At 44.2% G+C, this 19967-nt stretch overlaps 1 protein-coding gene across 1 annotated transcript in view; it reads left to right on the top strand.

Annotated features, from left to right (window-relative positions):
- LOC106583852 (uncharacterized) overlaps window positions 1-19967 on the top strand; it is a 50167-nt gene that overhangs the window by 2761 nt on the left and 27439 nt on the right. The window contains exons 3-13 of the mRNA XM_082967513.1: window positions 245-399; window positions 2222-2364; window positions 7508-7642; window positions 8140-8230; window positions 8388-8548; window positions 8660-8812; window positions 16034-16218; window positions 17432-17549; window positions 17722-17993; window positions 18270-18425; window positions 19591-19946. Coding sequence (XP_082823639.1) covers window positions 245-399; window positions 2222-2364; window positions 7508-7642; window positions 8140-8230; window positions 8388-8548; window positions 8660-8812; window positions 16034-16218; window positions 17432-17549; window positions 17722-17993; window positions 18270-18425; window positions 19591-19946 — 1925 coding nt within the window. The remainder of the gene's footprint in view (window positions 1-244; window positions 400-2221; window positions 2365-7507; window positions 7643-8139; window positions 8231-8387; window positions 8549-8659; window positions 8813-16033; window positions 16219-17431; window positions 17550-17721; window positions 17994-18269; window positions 18426-19590; window positions 19947-19967) is intronic.

Here is a 19967-nt window from a genome sequence, read left to right as displayed (position 1 = left end):
AGGTAATGCCATTATTGTGTTAGCCTTCTGAGCTAAAGCTAAGGCAGACAGACAGAAAGACAGGCATGGCATGGCATGGCATGGGCATGGGCATGTAATCCCTCTCAATCTCAACACAATGACACAACCTCCTTTTCTCGCGTTGAATATAATGATACTCAATGTAGAGTCCTCAAACTGACCAAGCACATTATGTCCAACAGGTGTATAACGGACCATGTGGTGTGTGTATGTACCTCCGCAGGTGCTGAAGCCGTGGCTTGAAGGGGACCAGGTGTGGTTAGGCTGGTCCCAGTCTGTAAAGGTTAGAGTCACCAGAGAGCTGCTCATTAAACTGGTGTCTCATAAAATCACCTTCAAAATCTGGGACACCAAGGACAGGGTCTCTGCTAAGGCCAGGTATTGTACCACAGATTACAGATTACAGACTAAGGCCAGGTATTGTACCACAGATTACAGACTAAGGCCAGGTATTGTACCACTCACACAGATTACAGACTAAAGCCAGGTATTGTACCACTCACACAGATTACAGACTAAGGCCAGGTAGTGTAACACAGATTACAGACTAAGGCCAGGTATTGTACCACTCACACAGATTACAGACTAAAGCCAGGTATTGTACCACTCACACAGATTACAGACTAAAGCCAGGTATTGTACCACTCACACAGATTACAGACTAAGGCCAGGTATTGTAACACAGATTATAGACTAAGGCCAGGTAGTGTACCACTCACACAGATTATAGACTAAGGCCAGGTATTGTAACACTCACACAGATTACAGCCTAAGGCCAGGTATTGTACCACTCACACAGATTACAGACTAAGGCCAGGTATTGTACCACTCACACAGATTACAGACTAAGGCCAGGTATTGTACCACTCACACAGATTACAGACTAAGGCCAGGTATTGTACCACTCACACAGATTACAGACTAAGGCCAGGTATTGTACCACTCACACAGATTACAGACTAAGGCCAGGTAGTGTAACACAGATTACAGACTAAGGCCAGGTATTGTACCACTCACACAGATTACAGACTAAGGCCAGGTAGTGTAACACAGATTACAGACTAAGGCCAGGTATTGTACCACTCACACAGATTACAGACTAAGGCCAGGTAGTGTAACACAGATTACAGACTAAGGCCAGGTATTGTACCACTCACACAGATTACAGACTAAGGCCAGGTAGTGTAACACAGATTACAGACTAAGGCCAGGTATTGTACCACTCACACAGATTACAGACTAAGGCCAGGTAGTGTAACACAGATTACAGACTAAGGCCAGGTATTGTACCACTCACACAGATTACAGACTAAGGCCAGGTAGTGTAACACAGATTACAGACTAAGGCCAGGTATTGTACCACTCACACAGATTACAGACTAAAGCCAGGTATTGTACCACTCACACAGATTACAGACTAAAGCCAGGTATTGTACCACTCACACAGATTACAGACTAAAGCCAGGTATTGTAACACAGATTACAGACTAAGGCCAGGTATTGTACCACAGATTATCGACTAAAACCAGGTATTGTACCACAGATTACAGACTAAGGCCAGGTATTGTAACACACGATTATAGACTAAGGCCAGGGTATTGTACCACAGATTATAGACTAAGGCCAGGTATTGTAACACATATTATTGACTAAGGCCAGGTAGTGTAACACAGATTACAGACTAAGGCCAGGCATTGTACCACAGATTATAGACTAAGGCCAGGCATTGTAACACAGATTATAGACTAAAAGCAGGTATTATAACACAGATTACAGACTAAGGCCAGGCATTGTACCACTCACACAGATTACAGACTAAGGCCAGGTATTGTACCACAGATTATAGACTAAGGCCAGGTATTATAACACAGATTACAGACTAAGGCCAGGTATTATAACACAGATTATAGACTAAGGGCTTGATTGAATCTAGAGTACTGAAGAACTGCATTACAGCGCGTTAGAAATGTTAAGGCAACGTTCCTGATTCAGCGGTAAATGCTGCATATCTCGGCTCAATCTGAAATTAACTTTAGATTTAAATCGTGCTATAACGCTGAACTTCAGCGATACGGATTGAACTGAGCCCCAACAATAGTCTATAATCTGTGGTACAATACCTGGCCTTACTCTGGTATGTAAACCCGTGGTTCAATCTAAGTGTAGATCAAAGTGTCTGCTTGCTTATTTATTGATCCAGATATGACCGACCCAAAACCTTTCGGCTGCCACAGGCCAAACCAGGGGAAGACAATGATCTAGGTAAGAGCTGCGGTTTTATCCTGTTTTTAACTTCTGTTAACATCACTGGGAATCGTTTACATTTCCCAAACTCAGAGAGTTGTGTGTTAGATTTGTTTTGGCCCACCCAGACTTTCAACAGTGTTTTAGTGTTCAGTTGTCAATATTGTTTTACACCGATGTTGTGCTACAGTAATATAATTGTGCTGGAGAATGTGCTCATGTTAATAACTGTTTTAAGGTATCTATCTGATGCTAGGAGGAAACCTAGACTGAGGCAGCCAGAAGTAATCAAATCATCAATCTCCATCAGTGACCTGAGATTTGGGCTGGGGCAGGGCACTGGGTTTAGCTAAGCATAGACATAATAAGATTCCTAATTTCCAGTCGCTCTCCGCTTCCCTGGTAAATTCGTATTGGCAGGCTGTTTTAACCAGTTCACCACAGAGCCGGAGTGAGATATGGGTCTCAAAATCTACCTCAATTCAGGAATGGGAGATTGCATTGTACTCCTAATTTACCCATTATCCAAAATGCTACTTAAAGAAGACTGAAATACTGCAAGTTTTTCCATAAAACTGCCGTTTTCGTCCTCGAACTTGCAGAAGCAACAGCAGACATTTTGGCAGTTGCGTTTAACAACTAAAGATAGTCAGCCAATCAGGTCCTTTGATGTTCAGTGCGATGTGCCATTCCATAATGGCTACCTAAGATATCTATCATGAGGACGCAAAGGACAGTTTACTTAAAAAACAGCAGCATTTCAATCTTCTCCATGTAGCATTTTGGATAATGGGTGAATTAGGAGTACAATGCAATCTTCCATCACTGGATTGAGGTACGTTTTCAGACCCATATCTCACACCGGCTTCGTGATGTCCTGATCAAAGCAGCCTTACAGGGAAGCCTACTTACAGCGACCATAAGGTCAGAAACTTATCATGGCTAAGCACTGGAAACTGGCCCTGCCTGGGCTCCTCCTAATGCAGTGTTTCTCACTCATCTCCTGTAGCACCCCAGCAAATTCTACTTATTAGATCCAGAACCAGCACACCTGATTCAACTAATCAAGGGCTTGATGATTGGTTGACCAGTTTAATCAGGTGTGCTGGTATTGGGGAAGATAAGTGAAAGGTCTGTTGGTTGTGGAGGAGAGGTTTGGGAAGCACTTTCTCTAACTACAGTCATTTCATTTTGATGATAGCTACACTGCTACAGTTCTTCATAGCGTTGTGCGTAGCTAGCTAGCTAGCTTGTTACATTCAACCTACTCTGTGGATGCTTTTGAAACAGCCTCAAAACATGCAGGTCTCTTAGAATCCTAATATAAGTTTTATTGAAATGTAAACAAAGATTCTCACTGTTGCGATTCTCTAAACAAACGTTTAGGCCCTAGATTCAATCAGTTACTCGTGTGGTGATAAATGAAATCAAATTTGATTGCACACATACATATATTTAGCAGATGTTATTGCGGGTGTGGCGAAATGCTTGAGTTGCTAGCAACAGTGCAGTAATATCTAACAGTACACAACAATACACAAATCTAAAAGTAAAATAATGTAATTTAAAAACATATATTAGGACGAGCAATGTTAGAGTGACATTGACTAAATACAGTAGAATAGAATACAGCATATATACAATTGAAGTCAGAAGTTTACATACACTTTAGCCAAATACATTTAAACTCAGTTTTTCACAATTCCCATTCCTCCTGACAGAGCTGGTGTAACTGAGTCAGGTTTGTAGGCCTCCTTGCTCGCACACACTTATTCAGTTCTGCCCACACATTTTCTATAGGATTGAGGTCAGGGCTTTGTGATGGCCACTCCAATACCTTGACTTTATGGTCCTTAAGCCATTTTGCCACAACTTTGGAAGTATGCTTGAGGTCATTGTCCATTTTGAAGACCCATTTGCGACCAAGCTTTAACCTCCTGACTGATGTCTTGAGATGTTGCTTCAATATATCCACATCATTTCCCTTCCTCATGATGCCATCTATTTTGTGAAGTGCACCAGTCCCTCCTGCAGCAAAGCACCCCCACAACATGATGCTGCCACCCCCGTGCTTCACGGTTGGGATGGTGTTCTTCAGCTTGCAATCCTCCCCCTTTTCCTCCAAACATGACAATTGTCATTATGACCAAACTGTTCTTATTTTGTTTCATGAGACCAGAGGACATTTCTCCAAAAAGTACGATCAATTGCAAACCGTAGTCTGGGTTTTTTATGGTGGTTTGGAGCAGTGGCTTCTTCCTTACTGAGTGGCCTTTCAGGTTATGTCGACATAGGACTCGTTTTGCTATGGATATAGATACTTTTGTACCCATTTCCTCCAGCAACTTCACAAGGTCCTTTGCTGTTGTTCTGGGATTGATTTGCACTTTTCGCACCAAACTACGTTCATCTCTAGGAGACAGAACGCTTCTCCTTCCTGAGCGGTGTGATGGCTGCGTGGTCCCATGGTGTTTATACTTGCGTACTATTGTTTGTACAGATGAATGTGATACCTTCAGGCATTTGGAAATTGCTCCCAAGGATGAAGCAGAGGTCTTGGTTGATTTATTTTGGTTTTCCCATGATGTCAAGCAAAGAGGCACTGAGTTTGAAGGTAGGCCTTGAAATACATCCACAGGTACACCCCCAATTGACTCAAATGAAGTGACTAGTGATTCCATGTCTATGTATATAGGGTAGCAGCCTCTAAGGTGCAGGGTTGATTAGCCGGATGGATGGCTATTTCACAGTCTGATAGCCTTGAGATAGAAGCTGTTTTTCAGTCTCTCGGTCCCAGCTTTGATGCACCTGTACTGACCTCACCTTCTGGATTATAGCGGTGTGAACAGGCTGTGGCTCAGGTGGTTGATGTTCTTGATGATCTTTTTGGCCTTCCTGTGACACCGGGTGCTGTAGGTGTCCCGTACGGCAGGCAGTGTGTCCCCAGGGATGCATTGAGCAAACTGTGCCACCCTCTGGAGAGCCCTGCGGTTGCGGGCGGTGCAGTTGCCGTACCAGGTGGTGAAACAGCCCGACATGATGCTCTCAATTGAGCATCTGTAAAAGTTTGAGGGTCTTAGGGGCCAAACCAAATTTTGCACGAAAGCTGCCATCTATCCACGGTTTCTGGTTTGGGTAGGTTTTAATAGTCACCGTGGGAACAACACCCCCTATACACTTCCTGATGAACTCAGTCACCGTGGGAACAACACCCCCTATACACTTCCTGATGAAATCAGTCACCGTGGGAACAACATCCCCTATACACTTCCTGATGAACTCAGTCACCGTGGGAACAACACCCCCTATACACTTCCTGATGAACTCAGTCACCGTGTCCGTGAAAGCGTCAATGTTACTCTCAGAGGCTACCCGGAACATATCCCAGTCCACACGATCAAAACAATCTTGAAGCATGGATTCTGATTGGTCAGACCAGCGTTGAATATAGCTTAGCATGGGTACTTCCTGCTTGAGTTTCTGCCTATAGGAAGGGAGGAGCAAATGGAGTCGATATTGTAGGCATCTCGAAGAGGCGAGTAGAAGTGATCTAGTGTTTTCCCTCTACAGTTAATGTGTTGATAGAACTTCGGTAGCGTTTTCCTCAAATTTGCCAGCTGCATTAAATGCGGCCTCAGGATATGCGGTTTCCAGTTTGCATGAAGTCCAGTGTAGTTCTTTGAGGGCCGTCGTGGGATTGGCTTGAGGGGGTATATACATGGCTGTGACTATAACTGAAGAGAATTCTCTTGGGAGGTAATACGGTCTGCATTTGATTGTGAGGTATTCTATGTCGGGTGAACAAAAGGACACCATGAGTAGTCAATCATGAAGCATACACCCACGCCTTTCTTCTTCACGGAGAATTCTTTATTACTGTCTGCGCGATGAACTGAGAACCCAGCTGGCTGGATGGATGGGGACAGTATATCCCGAGAGAGCCATGATTCCGTAAAACAGAATATGTTACAGTCCCTGATGTCTCTCTGGAAGGAGATCCTCGCCCTGAGCTCGTCTACTTTATTGTCCAGAGACTGAACATTAGCGAGTTATATACTCGGAAGCGGCGGATGGTGTGCCCGCCTCCTGAGTCGGACTAGAGGTCCAATCCGAATACCTCTTCTCCACCGGCGGCGTCTTGGATCAGCCTCTGGGATGAGTTAAATTGCCCTGGGGGGTACGAACAAGGGTCCAATTCAGGAAACTCATATTGCTGGTCGTAATGCTGGTGAGTTACCGTCGCTCTGATATCCAAAAGTTATTTCCGGCTGTATGTAACACCCCAAAAACTTTCTGGGCTAATAATGTAAGAAATAACACACCAAAAAATGAATACTGCAAAGTTGCTTAGGAGCTAGAAGCAGAGCTGCCATGTTTGTCGGCGCAATCTTATACTGATGGTTTGTACGGTTGTGGCTAAATCAAGTACAGCTACGGATAGAAGTGACTTTAACAATCAGCATGGATCTCAAACCATGCTACAATATTAAAGCAGATTGTCAGCCAGGTTTCTTCTAGCTCCCTCTCCTCCCACTTCCTGCCAGTGGACTCTGTCTCATCAACCGAAGTGCTATAAACAGATGCTTCAGATTGTTACATCCTGTGAGAGATCTGGCTCCTTCTTTTATCAGTGGTGTAGCTGCGTTGGAGCTGTCAAATCGGTGAGCGGCTGCTCGTGTGGTCATTGGGCGAGTTCATTTTGCATGGCCTGGTGTGCTGGGTGGGCGGGCGCGGAGTTTGCACATATTAGACCATTCCATTGGTTCTTAAGTAACATTTCCACCCATCCGGGGCACTGGGCCATGCAAAACAAATTGGCCCATTGTCACGAAGCTGCCCACACCCTTCCCACTCGCGCTAGAAGTTCAGAATGAGAAAGTGTGTTATATGGAAGAAATGACAGTCAAATTTAAGATCATTAAAATAAATAATGAGGATTTCTGTCAGCCTAAACGAGGTTTAGATTACACCACATGTTCCAGTGTTTGAATTTGTAAACACAGCTGCATGGGATTTCTACTAATGTGACTCCATGCAGCCAATGGCAATGTTCGCGATGGGTATAACGCCGGGAGCCTCTTGTGGATTTGACAGCTTCCACCTCCGACACAATCAAAACAACAGCTATGCGGGAGTCGGATAGCAAAAATCTGGTAGAATGGCTGAGGTCGACTGCACGTTGGTACAATATAACAATCCGAATTTGAGCAAATAGTCGATTTCAGATGATGTTTGCTTTAAGGTGGGATAAAGAGCATGGTGTACAAGTTGAGAACAATGTTTGAGAAGAAGAATCCCAGGACCAGATCGTCCAATAAGAGAGGAGATGTCTTGTCCATGGACTTCAAGAGGTTCTCTGAGCTCAACTGTGTTACAGGTACAGGACTTTCATTAGTATCCATAATGTGAACCCAGGGTATACCAGAACAGTGAATATCAGTATCCATAATGTGAACCCAGGGTATACCAGAACAGTGAATATCAGTATCCATAATGTGAACCCAGGGTATACCAGAACAGTGAATATCAGTATCCATAATGTGGACCCAGGGTATACCAGAACAGTGAATATCAGTATCCATAATGTGAACACAGGGTATACCAGAACAGTGAATATCAGTATCCATAATGTGAACCCAGGGTATACCAGAACAGTGAATATCAGTATCCATAATGTGAACCCAGGGTATACCAGAACAGTGAATATCAGTATCCATAATGTGAACACAGGGTATACCAGAACAGTGAAGTTCACATGGTGTCAGAAATAAAGCAAACCCTTTTAAAGGATCAATCCATATGCAATCAAATAGTTGTAGTCTTAAAGACAATACATAGCCTACAGTATAACATGATGTTAACATTACCCACCAGTTGAGCCCAAGGCATCCACCATGGAGGTGTCCTCCTCAGCTGCCCTCAACACAGGATCGCTGGTCTCAGACACAGAACAATGTGGAGCCAGGTCAGACACACACACACACACACACACACACACACACACACACACACACACACACACACACACACACACACACACACACACACACACACACACACACACAGACCGATATTTCATGCCAAGCTTTACAAACTTTCCCATAATTCCTGTGATGTTTTAGATCAGGGGAACAGGACCTGCAGTCAGTCGACTCAAAGAGTGCCAAACCTGATGGCCCAGTGGAACAGGAGAAGGATTCCGCTTCATCAAAACCAGCCCAGAAGAAATCAGCCCTGGACCAGTCCTCCAAAGCCGTAAAAGAAACCAGCAAGACAACCATCCGTACGTGACTGGTCTGGAGCCGCTGTTTGAACCCGTTTGTTTCTATAGAAACCCTGTCAATATCAGCTGACACATACAGTATATAAAAGTAATTTGTTTCTCTCACCTCAGCTCCTATGAAGGCTGGTTCAGTGAAGGACAAGTTGGTGGTGCCTAGGAAGAAGGCTCTCGTCAAGTCGACCCTGGAGACTGCTTCTCGTATTGAGCACATCAGGAGGAACGGAGTGGCATCACTAGAACTCAGCTACATATACCTCCTGGCAGGTGAGATAGGAGAGACTGGGATGGAATAGAATGCAAATAAATTGATCAAATGGAATGGAAAGAAAGGGAAAGATAAATGGGAAAGAATAGAATGGAAGGACAGGGAATTGGGATCGAATGGAAGGAAAGGGGATTGGGATAGTATAGTATCAAAAGGAAGCACAGGGAAATGGGATATAATTAAATGGAAGGAAAGTGATGGGATAGAATGGAAGGAAAAGGGAAATTGGATAGGTTGGAATGGATGGAACGGGAAATGGGATGGAATGGAATGGAATGGAAGGGAAATGGGATGGAATGGAAGGAAAGGGAAATCAGAGAGAATGGAATAGAAAGGAAGGACAGGAAAATGGGACAGAAAGGAAGGAAAGGGTATGGGATCGAATGGAATGGAAGGAAAGGTAAATGGGATAGAATGGAATGAATGGAAATTGAATAGAATGGAATGGAAGGAAAGAGAAATGGTATAGAATGGGTTGGAAGGAAATAGAAAGGAAATAGAATGGAATGGAAGGAACGGGTAATGGAATAGAATGGAATTGAAGAAAAGGAAATGGGATGGAATGGAAGTTAAGGGAAATGGGATAGTATAAAAGGACGGAAAGCTAAATGAGATAGGAGGGAAAGGGAAGGGATAGAATGGAAGGAAAAATAAATGGGAGAAATGGGACTGAATGAAATGAAAGGAAGGGAAAATGATATATACTGCTCAAAAAAATAAAGGGAACACTTAAACTACACATCCTAGATCTGAATGAAAGAAATAATCTTATTAAATACTTTTTTCTTTACATAGTTGAATGTGCTGACAACAAAATCACACAAAAATAATCAATGGAAATCCAATTTATCAACCCATGGAGGTCTGGATTTGGAGTCACACTCAAAATTAAAGTGGAAAACCACACTACAGGCTGATCCAACTTTGATGTAATGTCCTTAAAACAAGTCAAAATGAGGCTCAGTAGTGTGTGTGGCCTCCACGTCTTCTCCCAGACCTTGACTAAAGCATCCACCAACTCCTGGACAGTCTGTGGTGCAACGTGGCGTTGGTGGATGGAGCGAGACATGATGTCCCAGATGTGCTCAATTGGATTCAGGTCTGGGGAACGGGCGGGCCAGTCCATAGCATCAATGCCTTCCTCTTGCAGGAACTGCTGACACACTCCAGCCACATGAGGTCTAGCATTGTCTTGCATTAGGAGGAACCCAGGGCCAACCGCACCAGCATATGGTCTCACAAGGGGTCTGAGGATCTCATCTCGGTACCTAATGGCAGTCAGGCTACCTCTGGCGAGCACATGGAGGGCTGTGCGGCCCCCCAATGAAATACCACCCCACACCATGACTGACCCACCGCCAAACCGGTCATGCTGGAGGATGTTGCAGGCAGCAGAACGTTCTCCACGGCGTCTCCAGACTGTCACGTCTGTCACGTGCTCAGTGTGAACCTGCTTTCATCTGTGAAGAGCACAGGGCGACAGTGGCGAATTTGCCAATCTTGGTGTTCTCTGGCAAATGCCAAACGTCCTGCACAGTGTTGGGCTGTAAGCACAACCCCCACCTGTGGACGTCGGGCCCTCATACCACCCTCATGGAGTCTGTTTCTGACCGTTTGAGCAGACACATGCACATTTGTGGCCTGCTGAAGGTCATTTTGCAGGGCTCTGGCAGTGCTCCTCCTGCTCCTCCTTGCACAAAGGCGGAGGTAGCGGTCCTACTGCTGGGTTGTTGCCCTCCTACGACCTCCTCCACGTCTCCTGATGTACTGGCCTGTGTCCTGGTAGCGCCTCCATGCTCTGGACACTACGCTGACAGACACAGCAAACCTTCTTGCCACAGCTCGCATTGATGTGCCATCCTGGATGAGCTGCACTACCTGAGCCACTTGTGTGGGTTGTATACTCCGTCTCATGCTACCACTAGAGTGAAAGCACCGCCAGCATTCAAAAGTGACCAAAACATCAGCCAGGAAGCATAGGAACTGAGAAGTGGTCTGTGGTCCCCACCTGCAGAACCACTCCTTTATTGGGGGTGTCTTGCTAATTGCCTATAATTTCCACCTGTTGTCTATTCCATTTGCACAACAGCATGTGAAATGTATTGTCAATCAGTGTTGCTTCCTAAGTGGACAGTTTGATTTCACAGAAGTGTGATTGACTTGGATGTTACATTGTGTTGTTTAAGTGATCCCTTTATTTTTTTGAGCAGTGTATAATGCAATGAAAGGGAAATGTAATAGGATGGAAGGAAAGGGAAATGGGATAGAATTTAATGGAAGGGATAGAATGGGAGGAAAAATAAATGGGAGAAATGGGACTGAATGAAATGGAAAGATGTAGAAATGGGATAGAATGGAATGGAAGGACATGGAAATGGGATAGTATGAAATTGAAGGAAAGGGATGTGATAGAATGGAAGGAAAGGGAAATGGGATAGAATGGAAGGAAAGGGAAATGGGATAGAATGGAGGGAAAGGGAGATGGGATAGAATGGAGGGAAAGGGAAATGGGATAGAATGGAAGGAAAGGGAAATGGGATAGAATGGAGGGAAAGGGAGATGGGATAGAATGGAGGGAAAGGGAGATGGGATAGAATGGAGGGACGGGGTAATCTGACAGAAAGGAACAATAGGGAAATCAGATTGAAAATAATGTAAGGAAAGGGAATTTGGATATAATGGAAGAACACGGAAATGGAAAGGAATGGCGGGAGTGTCAAATGGGATTGGATGAAATGGAAAGAAAGAGAAATGGGATAGAATAAAAGGGAAATGAGATACAATGGAAGGAAATGGGAATGGGATAGATTGGAATGGAAGGAAATGGTAATTGGCCACAATGTAAGGACAGTGGAATTGAATAGAATGAAAGGGAATGGGAATGAATGGAATGGAAAGAAAGGGAAAGGGTATATAATGGAAGTAAATGGAAATGGGATAGAATGGAAGGAAAATTTAATGGAATAGATTGAAATGGAAGGAAAATAAAGAGAAATTGGATAGAATGGAAGAAAATGGAAATGCGATATAATGGAAGGAAAGGGAATTGGGCTAGAATATAATAGAAGGAAAGGGAGATGGGCTAGAATATAATAGAAGGAAAGGGAGGTGGGCTAGAATATAATAGAAGGAAAGGGAGATAGAATGGAAGGGAGATGGGCTAGAATGGAAGGAAAGGGAGATGGGCTAGAATATAATAGAAGGAAAGGGAGATGGGCTAGAATATAATAGAAGGAAAGGGAGATGGGCTAGAATATAATAGAAGGAAAGGGAGAGAATGGAAGGAAAGGGAGATGGGATAGAATATAATGGAAGGAAAGGGAGATGGGATAGAATATAATAGAAGGAAAGGGAGATGGGCTAGAATATAATAGAAGGAAAGGGAGAGAATGGAAGGAAAGGGAGATGGGATAGAATATAATGGAAGGAAAGGGAGATGGGATAGAATATAATAGAAGGAAAGGGAGATGGGCTAGAATATAATAGAAGGAAAGGGAGATAGAATGGAAGGAAAGGGAGATGGGATAGAATATAATGGAAGGAAAGGGAGATGGGCTAGAATATAATGGAAGGAAAGGGAAATGGGCTAGAATATAATGGAAGGAAAGGGAGATGGGCTAGAATATAATGGAAGGAAAGGGAAATGGGATAGAATATAATGGAAGGAAAGGGAAATGGGCTAGAATATAATAGAAGGAAAGGGAGGTGGGCTAGAATATAATAGAAGGAAAGGGAGATAGAATGGAAGGGAGATGGGCTAGAATGGAAGGAAAGGGAGATGGGCTAGAATATAATAGAAGGAAAGGGAGATGGGCTAGAATATAATAGAAGGAAAGGGAGATGGGCTAGAATATAATAGAAGGAAAGGGAGATGGGCTAGAATATAATAGAAGGAAAGGGAGAGAATGGAAGGAAAGGGAGATGGGATAGAATATAATGGAAGGAAAGGGAGATGGGATAGAATATAATAGAAGGAAAGGGAGATGGGCTAGAATATAATAGAAGGAAAGGGAGAGAATGGAAGGAAAGGGAGATGGGATAGAATATAATGGAAGGAAAGGGAGATGGGATAGAATATAATAGAAGGAAAGGGAGATGGGCTAGAATATAATAGAAGGAAAGGGAGATAGAATGGAAGGAAAGGGAGATGGGATAGAATATAATGGAAGGAAAGGGAGATGGGCTAGAATATAATGGAAGGAAAGGGAAATGGGCTAGAATATAATGGAAGGAAAGGGAGATGGGCTAGAATATAATGGAAGGAAAGGGAAATGGGATAGAATGGAAGGAAAGGGAAATGGGATAGAATGGAAGGAAAGGGAGATGGGATAGAATGGAAGGAAAGGGAGATGGGCTGATTAGATGTTCAGGAGTCTTATGGTTTGGGGGTAGAAGCTGTTTAGAAGCCTCTTGGACCTAGACTTGGAGCTCCAGTACTGCTTGCCGTGCGGTAGCAGAGAGAACAGTCTATGACTAGGGTTGCTGGAGTCTTTGACAATTTTTAGGGCCTTCCTCTGACACCGCCTGGTATAGAGGTCCTGGATGGCAGGAAGCTTTTCCCCAGTGATGTACTGGGCTGTACGCACTACCCTCTGTAGTGCCTTGTGGTCGGAGGCCGAGCTGTTGTCATACCAGGCGGTGATGCAACCAGTCAGGATGCTCTCGATCGTGCAGCTTTATAACCTTATGAGGATCTGAGGACCCATGCCAAATCTTTTCAATCTCCTGAAGGGGAATAGGTTTTGTTGTGCCCTCTTCACGACTGACTTGGTGTTCTTGGACCATGTTAGTTGGTGATGTGGACACCAAGGAACTTGAAGCGCTCAACCTGCTTCAAAATAGCCTCGTCGAAGAGAATGGGGGCGTGCTCGGTCCTCCTTTTCATGTAGTCCACAATCATCTCCTTTGTCTTGATCACGTTGAGTGAGAGGTTGTTGTCCTGGCACCACACAGCCAGGTCTCTGACCTCCTCCATATAGGCTGTCTCGGGCCTACCACTGTAGGCCGAGACAAACTTAATGATGGTGTTGGAGTCGTGCCTGGCCGTGCAGTCATGAGTGAACAGGGAGTACAAGAGTGGACTGAGCACGCACCCCTGAGGGGCCCCAGTGTTGAGGATCATCGTGGTGGTTGTGTTGTTGCCTATCCTTACCACCTGGGGGCATCCCGTCAGGAAGTCCAGGATCCAGTTGCAGAGGGAGGTGTTTAGTCCCAGGGTCCTTAGCTTAGTGATGAGCTTTGAGGGCACTATGGTGTTGAACGCATGCTCGGAGTACACTTCCTGGTAATCCGTCTGGCCCTGCGGCCTGTTTAAAGGTCTTACTCACATCGGCTGCGGAGAACGTGATCACACAGTCGTCCGGAACAGCTGATGCTCTCATGCATGTTTCAGTGTTACTTGCCTCGAAGTGAGCATAGAAGGAATTTAGCTCGTCTGGTAGGCTCGTGTCACTGGGCAGCTCTTGGCTGTGCTTCCCTCTGTGGTCTGTAATATTTTGCAAGCCCAGTGTAGTACAATTCGGGAAAGAATGGAAGTAAAGGGAAATAGGATATAATGGAATGAAAGAGAAAGAATTTAAGGAAACGGAAATGGAAGGAAATGGAAGGAAAAGATAGAATGGAAGGACAGGTAAATGGGATAGAGAGGAATGGAAGGACAGGTAAATGGGATAGAGAGGAATGGAAGGACAGGTAAATGGGATAGAGAGGAATGGAAGGACAGGTAAATGGGATAGAGAGGAATGGAAGGACAGGTAAATGGGATAGAGAGGAATGGAAGGACAGGTAAATGGGATAGAGAGGAATGGAAGGACAGGTAAATGGGATAGAGAGGAATGGAAGGACAGGTAAATGGGATAGAGAGGAATGGAAGGACAGGTAAATGGGATAGAGAGGAATGGAAGGACAGGTAAATGGGATAGAGAGGAATGGAAGGACAGGTAAATGGGATAGAGAGGAATGGAAGGACAGGTAAATGGGATAGAGAGGAATGGAAGGACAGGTAAATGGGATAGAGAGGAATGGAAGGACAGGTAAATGGGATAGAGAGGAATGGAAGGACAGGTAAATGGGATAGAGACGAATGGAAGGAAAGGGAAATGGGATCGAATCGAAGGAAAGGGAAATGGATATAATGAAAGGAAACGGAAATGGAATGGACGGAAAATGAAATGGGAAAGAATTGAATGGAAAGAAATGTGATAGAATGACGTAACAGGAAATAGAAATGGGATATAATGGTGGGAAAGGGAAATGGGATTGATTGGAAGAAAAGGGACTGGGTTAGAATGGAAGGACAAGGAAACAGGATAGAATGGAAGGAAATGGAATGGACGGAAAGGGAAATTGGATAGAATGCAATGGAAGAAAAGGGAAATGGGTTAGATTGGAAGGGAAATGGGATAGATTGGAAGGGAAATGTGATAGAATGGAAGGGAAATGGGATAGAATGGTAGAAAAGGGAAATGGAATGGAAGGAAAGAACAATTGGATAGAATGGAAGGGAAAGCCGGTTCGTCGGGCTCCGACGCCTCAGCCGGATCGTCGGGCTCCCACACCTCAGCCGGATGGAAGGTTTCTTCCTAAGTTCCCGCCTTTCAAGGGAGTTTTTCCTAGCCACTGTGCTTCTAGATCTGCATTGCTTGGTGTTTGGGATTTTAGGCTGTGTTTCTGTATAAGCACTTTGTTACATCTGCTGATGTAAAAAGGCTTTATAAATACATTTCAGCTCTTCACTGGAGCCCTATTACAAACTTCACGAGGCAATTAGTTACCCGACGTAGCAGGCTCAAAAGAAATGCCTGAAACTAAATCCCCTACATACTGGTCGTGACAAGAAAAACAAAAACTGTCTGGAGGTTTTCTTCTGCATTGTTCAACCAATCCAGTACATGTTGAGGAGGAGTTAAGATGGAGTGTCGCCTTGCTAACACCTAAAAGCTCTCTCTCCATTTTCCCTGAAAAACAAAACATCCGATTGTTGGGACTCGGAAAAGGCTAGCCAAAATAGAAACATCTGTATCCCCTCCCAAAATCCCCCAGTTACAACTACACTGCTAAACACAGTATCACAACACCAAAGAAAAGACACATCACTTTTTTTACTTTTGGCATGGCAAAGTTAATATAGTTCTAAAACTTAGATGAAGAGGGAGGCTGAAAGGCTGAACTCAACCCTCAAGTATGTCAATCTTGTCCTTTTTTAAATGTGTGTATGTTAGGAGACCGGTGTCTGACTGACTACCTGGAGACGTGTTCCTCTGGGGTGTACGAGGGTCTGTGTAACATCACACTTGACCGACCTCTGATCTCTGAGAAGCTGAAGGCTGAACTCAACCCTCTAGTCATCACAATCCTGTCAGCCTCCTCCCTGCCATCATCCCCTGTCCCCTTCCATGTCTTACAGGTAATATACCTCAACTCTTGACCTGTAACATGACCCTCCCAGCATGCATGCCTTCCACGCACTGTAGGTTCAACATTACACTGTCTCAGCTCACCTGTAACATGACCCTCCCAGCCTGCATCCCTTCCACACACTGTAGGTTCAACATTACACTGTCTCAGCTCACCTGTAACATGACCCTCCCAGCATGCATCCCTTCCACACACTGTAGGTTCAACATTACACTGTCTCAGCTCACCTGTAACATGACCCTCCCAGCATGCATCCCTTCCACACACTGTAGGTTCAACATTACACTGTCTCAGCTCACCTGTAACATGACCCTCCCAGCATGCATCCCTTCCACGCACTGTAGGTTCAACATTACACTGTCTCAGCTCACCTGTAACATGACCCTCCCAGCATGCATCCCTTCCACACACTGTAGGTTCAACATTACACTGTCTCAGCTCACCTGTAACATGACCCTCCCAGCCTGCATCCCTTCCACACACTGTAGGTTCAACATTACACTGTCTCAGCTCACCTGTAACATGACCCTCCCAGCATGCATCCCTTCCACACACTGTAGGTTCAACATTACACTGTCTCAGCTCACCTGTAACATGACCCTCCCAGCATGCATCCCTTCCACACACTGTAGGTTCAACATTACACTGTCTCAGCTCACCTGTAACATGACCCTCCCAGCATGCATCCCTTCCACACACTGTAGGTTCAACATTACACTGTCTCAGCTCACCTGTAACATGACCCTCCCAGCATGCATCCCTTCCACACACTGTAGGTTCAACATTACACTGTCTCAGCTCACCTGTAACATGACCCTCCCAGCATGCATCCCTTCCACACACTGTAGGTTCAACATTACACTGTCTCAGCTCACCTGTAACATGACCCTCCCAGCATGCATCCCTTCCACACACTGTAGGTTCAACATTACACTGTCTCAGCTCACCTGTAACATGACCCTCCCAGCATGCATCCCTTCCACACACTGTAGGTTCAACATTACACTGTCTCAGCTCACCTGTAACATGACCCTCCCAGCATGCATCCCTTCCACACACTGTAGGTTCAACATTACACTGTCTCAGCTCACCTGTAACATGACCCTCCCAGCATGCATCCCTTCCACACACTGTAGGTTCAACATTACACTGTCTCAGCTCACCTGTAACATCCTATTCTCTTGTACTACATCTTCTGTCAGGAGAAGTGTCTGCCAGTGTACTGCCAGTACCAGTTCCATAAGACGTCTGTGCACCGGACCAAAGGCCAGGAACACAGCGCTAAGGTTTCCTTCAATGACGTCAACGTCATCATGACAGGTCAAACATGCCCTTAAGAATTTGTTTACTGTCACTATTCATATCGTCGTTATCGCTAAGTGTAGTTATCGCTTTATCTATCATTAGCGCTAAAGCTAATGTTACTGCTACAGCTATTGCTAAATCTGTTTATTGCTAGAGCTTATATTATTTCTAGCTCTACCTCATCCAGGCTTGCTAAGTCCCGGGGAGCTGTTGGAGGTCCTGCGAGGTCCTCCGCTGGAAATCGAGGTCCACGACAGAGACAGGAAGTTGGAGAAGGTGTCGACCAAACCCGCCCTGTTTGGGACATGTCCCAATGATGACAAGCTAAGCAGTGTAGTCCTGGTCTCTGGGAAACGGACCAATCACCACCCCTTCACAGAGAATAACAAACGCTATGACCCCTGTGGCCTCGCCAAGCTTAACCTCAACGACCTGCTACAAGGACAGAGGAGTCTGGAGGTGAAACTAGCATGGATCAAGGAAAAACTAGACTGTTCACTGTTTTTATTGTCACGTGCACAAGTACAGTGAAATGCCTTTCCTAGCTCTTTCCCAACAAAGCAGTAATCAATTTTCACAATATAACAACGTTGCACTGACTCAGATGTTGTGCTACTCATTTAGACCTCATTGGGAAGATAGTGGCATTTTTCTAGTACATTCATCCATCTTTCTTTTCAGCACCAGAACCAGTTGGATGTGAATATTGAGTGTTGTTTCCCGTTCCATGACCAGGTGAACCTGCCCATCCACTGTTCTCCACCGCCCCAGCTGTTGAGCAGTGAGAGGAGTGACTGGGAGAGGAAAATGGCCTCCATGCCAGGGACAGGAGGGGTGGATGGGCCAGAGCAACAACCTGGACACTACTTTGACGCCAATTCACAGCTCAAGGTATAGTAGTAGTAGAATAGTAGTTGTAGTAGTAGTAGTAGTAGTAGCAGCAGCATTAGTAGTAGTAGTGGCGGTAGTATTAGTAGTAGCAGCAGTAGTAGTAGTAGTGGTGGTGGTGGTAGTATTAGTAGTAGCAGCAGTAGTAGTAGTAGTGGTGGTGGTAGTATTAGTAGTAGCAGTAGTAGTAGCAGTAGTAGTAGTGGTGGTAGTATTATTAGTAGTAGTAGAGTAGTAGTAGTGGTGGTAGTATTATTAGTAGTAGTAGAGTAGTAGTAGTGGTGGTAGTATTAGTAGTAGTACAGTAGCAGTAGTAGTAGTAGCAGTAGTAATAGTAATAGTAGTTGTATTAATAGTATAGTAGTATTACCAGTAGTAGTAGTAATAGTAATAGTAGTAATAGTAGTAGTATTACCAGTAGTAGTAGTAGTAGTAATAGTAGTAGTATTATTAGCAGTAGTATTACCAGTAGTAGTAGTAGTAGTAGTAGTAGTAGTATTATTAGCAGTAGTATTACCAGTAGTAGTATTAATAGTAGTAGTGGTGGTAGTAGTAGTAGTATTAATAGTAGTAATAGTAGTGGTAGTAGTAGCAGTAGTATTATTAGCAGTAGTATTAGCAGTAGTAGTAGTAGTATTAATAGTAGTAGTAGTAGTAGTATTAATAGTAGTAGTAGTAGTATTAATAGTAGTAGTGGTAGTAGTAGTAGTATTAATAGTAGTAATAGTAGTGGTAGTAGTAGTAGTAGTATTATTATTAGCAGTAGTATTACCAGTAGTAGTAGTAGTATTAATAGTAGTAGTAGTAGTATTAATAGTAGTAGTATTAATAGTAGTAGTAGTAGTATTAATAGTAGTAGTGGTAGTAGTAGTATTAATAGTAATGGTATTAGTAGTAGTTGTAGTAGTATTAATAGTAGTAGTAGTAGTAGTGTTAATAGTATTAATAGTAGTAGTAGTAGTAATAGTAGTAGTGGTAGTAGTAGTAGTAGTAGTATTAATAGTAGTAGTAGTAGTAGTAGTATTAATAGTAGTAGTGGTAGTAGTATTAATAGTAGTGGTAGTAGTAGTATTAATAGTAGTAGTATTATTAATAGTATTAATAGTAGTAGTAGTAGTCTTTTATTGATCCCAACTTGGGAAATTGATTGATTGATTTATTGATTTAGGTTCAGGTGGAGATTGCCTGTCCTCTGAAGGTAGGAGGCGGGGCCAGTGACGGGACATGGGACTGCCCGTTTGGACGCATCATATACCTGTTCAAGTACGCTAATGTCTCGGTGATGTCCCGGCTTAGGGCGGAGCTACTAAGGATCAATGCTGTGGCGTTCCATCTGGAGGACCAATCAGAGGAGACGGTGGAGCGGGCATTGTCGTGTTACAAGATGGCGGCGCGGGAGAGGGAGAGCCGTGACATGGACGTGGTGACGGGGTTCCACCTGCTAGATAAACAAATCCACCTTTTTGTTCTGGAAGGACTGAAACTTAAAGGTGTCAGGAGACTCTGGGAGACTGTCTCCATACAGTAAGTTAATATATATATATA

Source organism: Salmo salar, chromosome 22 (assembly GCF_965601325.2).
Source record: "Salmo salar chromosome 22, fSalSal1, whole genome shotgun sequence".
In the NCBI taxonomy this organism is placed as follows: Eukaryota; Metazoa; Chordata; class Actinopteri; order Salmoniformes; family Salmonidae; genus Salmo; species Salmo salar.
This window is presented reverse-complemented; position numbering and strand designations above follow the sequence as displayed.